Consider the following 9,151-nt stretch of genomic DNA (forward strand, 5'->3'; position numbering starts at 1 on the left):
CATTGTATAATAATGATCGAGAATCTCGATTTCTCTCATTGTTATAGCTACGGATCTTCAACAACGATGGTTCTAAACTTACAACCTTTGGGATCATTGGAGTACTTGGAAGGACGAAGATTTCAAGGAACTTTGAAGATTAGACTATGGAATAGGAGCCACTAAAGTTTATCTTTTTTGTATTCCGTATGTATTAATAGTTTTGTCACTAAAATTGACAAAGGCGGAGATTGTTAGAGCATAGATCGGTCAACCTCGCATGCGTTGCTATCTCAAGCATGTTTCTTATTGTTGGTGATCTAAACTATAAGTCTTGATTTCTAGCCTACATAGCTAAGTCTCGGACTAGGATAGAAAAGTGTAGTTGAGCTCAAGGACTTCATGGCGATTCATCATACAACGACGAAGATCTATACAAGGAACCGTGGAACTTCATCAACAAAAAGGTATATGGAGACTTGAACTTATCTATCACTCAAAAGTCTATCTCTCCTATCTCCTACTTCTTATGAGACAAAAGTCGTATGCTATATAGACTAGATCATACACATTAGACATTTCGAGCTGAGCATTCATTGCTTATCTTTTATCTCGAAATCGTGTGTTGGTAAAGCTTTTCGCTTTGATCAAGTTTATCTTCACCTAGTAACGAAAGTCATGAAAAGTTTCAATCACTTTGAGAATTGCTCTGACGTGAATCAGTCTGTGAATAACGGCTACATAGCAACCTCTGAGAATGTCTCAATGATTGAAATGAGAGTTTAGATTTCATAACCATGTATTCCTTGAACCGAAGTTTTCGAACTTTGTTGATCAAGAGAAATCGGGAGGATTGTGGAATTGGCTTGCCAAGTCCGCGAACCCAGTCCGCAGACTCAGTCCGCGAACTTTCGGAAGTTCTCGACCGAGAATCTCTGCTGGATTTTCGAAAACTCGTTTGTGTGTTAAGTCCGCGAACTCAGTCCGTGAACCCAGTCCGCGAACTGACGGAAGTTCTCTTTCCGAGAATTTCTGCTGAGTTTGGAAAACTCAACCGATTAACTTAAGTCCGTGAACTTTTTTGTGAGCTTAAGAGCTTATGATCTAAAGATGTGCTCTGAACATGAAACATTAAATTACTAAGGAATGCTTTATGCAAACCGTGGTTGTAATGTTCATGAGCCGATTCAATCGAATTGAATCATATTTGTTTCAATTGTGTCTTGTGTAGTTACATAAGATCTCATAGAAATTGTACAACTCTTTAACTAGTTCATTTGAGTCAATTGAACTAGTTATGGTGAAGAAGAACAAGGTTAATATGAAATGCTCATATGGTTAACCTTTTGGGTTACTATGTTGAACCAACATACATGTACACGTTTGGGCATGGTTTTCACGAACCCAGTAAACGTCTACCCAAAGTGTGTGTGACAATCTAAGTTTTCGATCTAACGGTTGAGAAATATTAGCTTGAATCTAAATCAGGTTTTCATCTAACAGTGAATAAGGATTTCTTTGTAACTAAGGCAAAACCCTGATTTGAAGACTTTATAAAGGAGACATCTAGCATTGTGCAAAACTAATCCCCACACGTCTGCGTGCTACTAGTGCGCCCGCTAGAGTCGATCTCCATTAACCTTTGATTTTCTTCTCTAAAATCAGGTTAACGACTTCAAGACTTCATTGGGATTATGAAGCCAGACCGATACTACTTTATCGTAGTTGTGTGATCTGATCTTGCATCTTCTATCGTACGAGTACAATCGATTGATTGGCTTGAGATCGTGAGAGTTCTCCGATAGGAAAGATAAAGAAGTCACAAACATCTTCGTCTCACTGTTTGTGATTCCTCGACAATCCGCTTGTGTAGTCAGGAAGGATTGTAGAGAGGTGATTGATTAATCTAGGTTGTTCTTTGGGAATATAAGACCGGATTATCAATTGGTTCCTGTTCACCTTGATTTTATATCAAAAGACGGAACAAAACCTAGGGTTTATCTGCGGGAGACAGATTTATCCTTTTATAGACTTTTCAGTGTGAGACAGATCTGTTTATTATCAAGTCTGTGATTTTGGGTTACAACAACTCTTGGTTGTGGGTGAGATCAGCTAAGGGAATCAAGTGTGCAGTATCCTGCTGGGATCAGAGGCGTAGGAGTACAACTGTACCTTGGATCGGTGGGAGACTGATTGGGGTTCAACTATAGTCCAGTCCGAAGTTGGTTTGCAGTAGGCTAGTGTCTGTAGCGGCTTAATACAGTGTGTATTCAATCTGGACTAGGTCCCGGGGTTTTTCTGCATTTGTGGTTTCCTCGTTAACAAAATCTCTGGTGTCTTTGTTGTTTCTTTTCCGCATTATATTTTATATAATTGAAATAATACAGGTTGTGCGTTCGTGATCATCAATTGGAAATCCAACCTTTGGTTGTTGATTTATATTGATTGATCCTTGGACATTGGTCTTTGGTACCATCCAAGTATTCCTTGTATTTGATAAAGACTCGCTATTGTTTTTAGCTTGAGTAAAAATCAAATCAAGAGAGAGAAATTAACTCCTTGAGATACTTTTATCTAGATTGAGTCTGACTTCTAGTTGATTCTCTAGCAAAGTATTTCGGAGTTAGTCCATACAGATTGCTAAGCGAAATATTGGGTGGTGATGTTAGACCCCCGCGTTTTCACTAAGTGAAATATTGGGTGGTGTTGTTAGACCCCCCGCTTTTTCAAAAACCTCACCCAATATTTCGCTTAGCAATCTGTATGGACTAACTCCAATACACTTTTAATAGAATCAACTAGACAGTCAGACTCAATCTTAAGAAAAAGTATATCAAAGAGTTATATCTCAATTTCTAGATTCAATCCGCAATCAAAAAAAATAAGAATTCGCGAACCTGATTGAATATAAGAGAAATAACTTGAACGGTACCAAAGACCAATGTTCAAGGATCAATCAACAACCAAAGGTTGGATTTACCAACTGATCGATTCAACGCACAACCTGTGATATTTCAATTATATAACAAAATATAATGCGGAAAAGAAATAACACAAACACCAGAAGTTTTGTTAACGAGGAGACCGCAAATGCAGAAAAACCCCGGGACCTATTCTAGATTTGAACACTACATTGTATTAAGCCACTACAGACACTAGCCTACTACAAGTTAACTTCGGTCTGGAATGTAGTTGAACCCTAATCAATCTCACACTGATTCAAGGTACAGTCATTCTCCTTACGTCTCTGATCCCAGCAGGATACTACGCACTTGATTCCCTTAGATGATCTCACCGACAACTAAGAGTTGCTACCACCCAAAGTCGAAGACTTGATAAACAAATCTGTATCACACAGAAAAGTCTATTAGATAGATAAGTCTGTCTCCCACAGATAAAACTACGAGTTTTGTTCTGTCTTTTGATATATCAATGTGAACAGGAACCAATTGATATACCGGACTTATATTCCCGAAGAACAGCCTAGAAATATCAATCACCTCACAATAATCTTAATCGATTAACGAAACAAGATATTGTGGAATCACAAACGATGAGACGAAGGTGTTTGTGACTACTTTTCAATCTTGCCTATCGAAGATATAAATCTCAAGCCAGTCTTAGGATCGTACTCAATTACAATAGAAAACAACAAGATCAGATCACGCAACTACAGAGAAAATAGTTGGGTCTGGCTTCACAATCCCAATGAAGTCTTCAAGTCATTAACCTACATGGTTTCGTGAAAACCTAAGGTTAAAGGAGAATCGACTCTAGTTTATGTAACTAGTATCACACAAGAGGTATGGGGATTAGGTTTCCTAGTTGCTATAGTTCTCATTTATATAGTCTTCAAATCAGGGTTTGCAATCTAAGTTACCTTGGTAAACAAACCATTCAATATTCGCCGTTAGATGAAAACCTGATTAGATTCAAACTAATATCTTTCAACCGTTAGATTGAACTTAGCTTGTTATACACAAATGAAATGTAACTTCATTTAGGTTTGGCAACCGTACTCAAATGTGTACACTTAGTCAGTTCAACAATAGTTAACCAATGGTTAGCCATATGAGCACTTTCATGTCAACCTTATTCATCTTTACCATAACTAGTTCAAATGACTCAAATGAAACTAGTAAGAGAGTTGTTCAATTGCTTAGATCTCATAGAAGTATACAAGACACAATTGAAGCAAAATCGATTTTGATTCACTCGAATCAATTCATGAACATTATATCCACGGTTTGCAAAAGATTGCATTCCTTATTATATAAATGTTTTAGTTCATGAACAAACCAATTTTAGAAAGTAACCTACTTAAGTATGCATACCTAAGTAGCCGGAACGAGTTTGGTTATGCCAGTACGCGTACGGGTACGCATACTAATTCACATTCCAAATTCCAGCAGAAATTCACAGAACCCAAACTTCCGCCCGTACACGTACGGGTACACATACTTAGATTCCGGACTTCCAACAACCAACCAGTACGCGTACGGGTACGCATACTTCGGTTCCCGGTTTTGGATTTATATACAAATGTGAATACACACTATGCTTATATCCAAACATGGTTACTTGTTCTAAACTCTCATTTCAATAATTGAAACTTTCTTAGAGAATGGCAATAGTTGTTATCCACGAACTATTAACATCAAAGCGATTTTCAATTTATTGAAATAATCAATCATGACTTTCGTCAATATTAAAGATGAACTTGGTTAAAGCGAAAGCTTACCAACACATATTTCGAGAAATATATAAGTGAGTTAAACTCAGCTCGACATAGCAAATGTATATAATTGAAGTCTATATAGCAATACGACGATTGTCTCAAAATAGGAGATATAATAGATAGACTTTTGAGTGATAGATAAGTTCAAGTCTCCACATACCTTTTGTTGATGAAGTTCCACAAGTTCTCTTGAGTAGTTTTTCGTCTTCATTCAATGAACGATGTGGAGTCTAATGCTCAACTACACTTACTATCCTAAACCGAGACTTAGCTATAAGTAGACTAGAAATCAAAACTTATAGTTTTGGCAACTAAACTTGACAAACAAGCTTGAGATAGCAACGCTTGCGAGTTCGACCGAGCAGTTCTCTAACAAAATGATTCGAGTGAATCAAAATCGATTTTGCTTCTATTGTGTCTTGTATACTTCTATGAGAATATAAACAATTGAACAACTCTCTAACTAATTTCATTTGAGTCATTTGAACTAGTTGTGATGAGGATGAATAAGGTTAATATGAAAGTGCTAATATGGCTAGCCATTGGTTAACTATTGTTGAACCAATTTGTCATGTACCGACATGATGAGAAGAGGGTGTCCCTTATCACATTTAGTGTCAATACTTAGTATTAGGCTTATTAGTAGTATCTAGCTTATTATTGGGTGTCTTTATAAATTGTAAGGGTGTGGCCAGATGTCACCACCTGGAGGCTGTGTAGCCGTTGGATGCTAGGTAGTGAGTGAGAAATTTAATCAAAATCCAATCGTTTACTCGATTTGTAGGATGTTCGCAAGAGCAGAGAAACTTGATTTTCTCTGAATCAAGTATTTATCCTGTCACTGTACCTCCAGGTACATGATAATTGGTATCAGATTAGTTTCGATCCATGGGGGATTTGTTGTATCGAGCTAGGGCGAAATGTGCAGCCTATAGCCATTTACTTGATTTGAAGAGAAAATATAAATATCTGCTTAACAAGGTACCTTCAATACGTCGCAATTATCGTCGTTGGGAAATCCATAATCAAATCTCCATCGCCTATCTTCGATGGGATTCAATTAAATTACCACCATTAGAACAACAATTCGTTCATCGAGTTGTCAATACGGGAGCTACGCAGGAGGAGGTTTTCAGTGAAGAATTGGTACCTAAACTCAGTCAAGTTCTTACTCCAAATTCACTTCCTGATGCTACTTCAGATTCAATTTTGGATTCTGATTCTAAGACTGATTTAGTTACTGATTTAAATGGGTTTTTAAGATCCACATCAAAAATTGAAGACTCTGCTAATTCAATTGGTGATTTCATAGTCTCTCCCTCTGAGGAAATCGAATCCATTCCTACTGATGTTGATGAAGAAAAGGATTCTCTCGAAATTGAGTTGATACCCCAATTTTTCTTTGTTGAAACTGAAGAAGATGGTGATTGTCTAGATTTCGAATTTCTCATTCCTTCGTTTTTCTTCGACGAAGAGGACGCCTTGCCCGATGCTTTGAATTGTCAATCTAAAGAAATTATGAGTTCTGAGGTTGCGAAACCTGAATGCTCGAAGGAATTGGTCATTAGTCACAGTAAACTAATTGGTAAGCGTTTTTGTATTATTTCCAATTCTTCTTGTAGCATTTTCGATCGCGGAAAAGCATTGGCATATGTTACGAGTTTGTCTGATTCTATTGATAAATTTTGTTATGATACTTCTTCTGTGATTGTTTTCCAGGGGAATTTGGGTTGTGAGCTGATTACAAAAGATAAACAATTAATGGATTCACTCGTTCTTATGTGTGTAAATAAGGCTGAAATTAGTGGTGATAGGAAGTTAATTGATAAAATGTCTGAGTGTAAAGCTATTACATTCAGTATTGTTGGAGTTGATTTCCTCTGGCAACTCATAGTGGATAGAGTATTCGATCGTGGGAAAGAAATTCAACTTCTGGGAAGGTATTCTAAATTTTCTGTGGGTTTCAAATTGTGGGATAGACACTATAGGAGACTTGTTCATGAGATGATTAGCAAATACGGTTATCAACCAGATGTGTTGTTTAGTGTAACAATTACTTGTCTGTTAATTACTGGTGGATTTACTGATCCTGCTTTGGTGTTATTTCGTATAATTATTGAGAGTAGCTATGAAAACCTTGCAATCTCAAAGGATTTAAACGTTCTCGACAGAAAATTGAATCATAAGAACTGTGTTACTCTTTTTTCTATTTCTGCTCGTTCATTATTCGACCGAGGAAGAGAGATTGAGCTCGGTTTAAGAACTTCTTATCTTACTAAATGTGCTGAAATTATATATCAAACTGACGTATGCTTGAATTTGTGGGCTGGATACTATAGATTTTCTGTTCCAGCAGAGTTGATTCATGAACAGGGTTACTGTTCAGACTCAGGGTATAGTGGTGTTTGCTTCTCTCTTTACCTTGTTTACACTCGTTCCATATTTGATCGCGAAAAGGGTTTTGATAGATCGATTTTTACGAATCATTACAATGGAAAATTTAATTATATACTGGCTCTTAATCATGGGCATGGATTAGAATTGTTGTATGCGACTTCGACTGTGCCTGGAATTATTAGTGATAGTGCTACTTGTTATGACAGTACAGTGTGTATAGAAATATTTCAAAGGATTTGGATAACCAAGATTCTGTGGAAGGGAGTGGTTGAAACTGCGCAGGCTTATCACCTATTTAGTACAATGTCTCAACGGAGTACTGTATACTGTACTTCTGGGGTAACTCAAGTCATAAAGCGGTGCGCGGCTGATAAGACACAAGTATGGTTTGGTAAAACGCATGGTACTATTCTATGGAGTTGTTGTGTAAGTGCAGATTTCTTATGTTTGCAGCTCACAGATAGGTTACCTACAGGTGTTAATCGCCTCCATGTTCAATCAATGAAGCTTCTTCTTAACGCAAAAGAGAAATATGATGTCTTGACATTCTTGTGATGAGTTTAGCAGGTAACATTAGATTTCTTTCACTCAATACGGCAGTTACAGTCTATCATGGTGTTTGTAGAGTGCAAACTCAAGCTTCTCCTTCTCATGTGTTGCTGCCTTGGGATGCTTGTGGAAATTGTTTTGCTCGCCTGCTTATGAGAGCTCATACTCCAGCTGTTACTGTGTCTATACACTGGTTTCATATCTTGAATTTAAATGATGACTTTGTGGATTTCCCTGTTTCTTCTCTTGTGAAACCGGTGTGTGGCTCTGAATTCTCGTGGGTGGTGTATCAACCAATGATGGTTTCTACCAAGTTGGAGTTCTTTGCAACGATGAGTGGCATCAAGGTCTTTCTTGTGGTGTCTCAGTTTCTACATGTGTTGCTCCGGGTAATGTACCTGAGATGGAAATTTATATTGGTTTCAGCTGATTTATGGAATATAGGAACAAGTACTGGTACTATGAGTTATAAAAGGTTATTGTTTGATAGAGGAAAAATGCAGGTCGCTGCTGCGGCAACTACTCTGTTTGTTCACCTGCCTGTTGTGCTGGCACAGGACAGTCACTGGACAATATTCCTCTTCGTTACAGTACATTCTAATGCTCCATTATATTGTGTACTGATGAGTATTCTTAAGGATGGTTGGGATTTAACTGGGTCACCAAGTACCCTTGTCACCGCGACTTATGTTTTCAAATTCTTCACAGTATTCAAGAATGCAGTAATGAGATATATTGAGTTCCTCGAGCTGTTGAAGGTTACCGTATGGGTTTCAGTCAAGAAATCTATTCGTGGTCAATTCCTGGGGGCTCCAGAGTTCAAGCAACTTCAAAAAGGGGTAATACGCACTGTACTGGTTCGGAGTGGAGCTACCTGGAGGATTGATGATATATTGCATCGATGATGTACACATCGGCAATCTGGGTTATTGGACATGTGGTTTCCTATTCATACCTCAGCAGCCAAGAGTGATGCTTCAAGTGGTGTTTTTATTAGTGCTTACCAAGCTGTGCAAATGATGTCAGGTCTACTGCTTGATTGTAAGGCAGAATGTAAGACCAGCTGTACACCTTCCACTTTCCACCTTTCACATAGATGGTCAGATTATTACTAGGGTTGATGTAATAGTTCGGGACATTACAAGGCATTTACTAAGCATCACGACTGTAGTTGCAATAAATCCTATACTACACCCCTCATATGATTTCATTATTACTCAACTCATTTTCAGGTTTACACTTAATTTTATTGATCAATCTTTGAATGTTCTTACAAGAAAAGATAAAGGAATCAAGAATGACCTCTGCTCTAGAATTTCTCTCTCCTATTTACTTGTTTCTTACTCAAAAAGATCTCGCTCCTTTCTTTACAACTTGAACGACTATTTATAGGGAAATACATAGTGGATGACAGCTAATCTGTCCTTTATTTTCGGGTATGGTTTGCGACATTCTCGCAACCTTACAAATGTTAATTTCGCAAGCTTT

At 37.6% G+C, this 9,151-nt stretch overlaps 1 protein-coding gene across 1 annotated transcript; it reads left to right on the top strand.

Moving 5' to 3' along the window:
- Window positions 1-6,479: 6,479 nt before the first annotated feature.
- LOC113313880 lies at window positions 6,480-8,854 on the top strand. The gene is made up of 2 exons (XM_026562661.1): window positions 6,480-8,052; window positions 8,167-8,854. The coding sequence occupies exons 1-2, from the start codon at window positions 7,669-7,671 to the stop codon at window positions 8,566-8,568; spliced, it is 786 nt and encodes a 261-aa protein (XP_026418446.1). The 5' UTR covers window positions 6,480-7,668; the 3' UTR covers window positions 8,569-8,854.
- Window positions 8,855-9,151: the final 297 nt, after the last annotated feature.

This window comes from Papaver somniferum, chromosome 9, assembly GCF_003573695.1.
Source record: "Papaver somniferum cultivar HN1 chromosome 9, ASM357369v1, whole genome shotgun sequence".
NCBI lineage: Eukaryota > Viridiplantae > Streptophyta > Magnoliopsida > Ranunculales > Papaveraceae > Papaver > Papaver somniferum.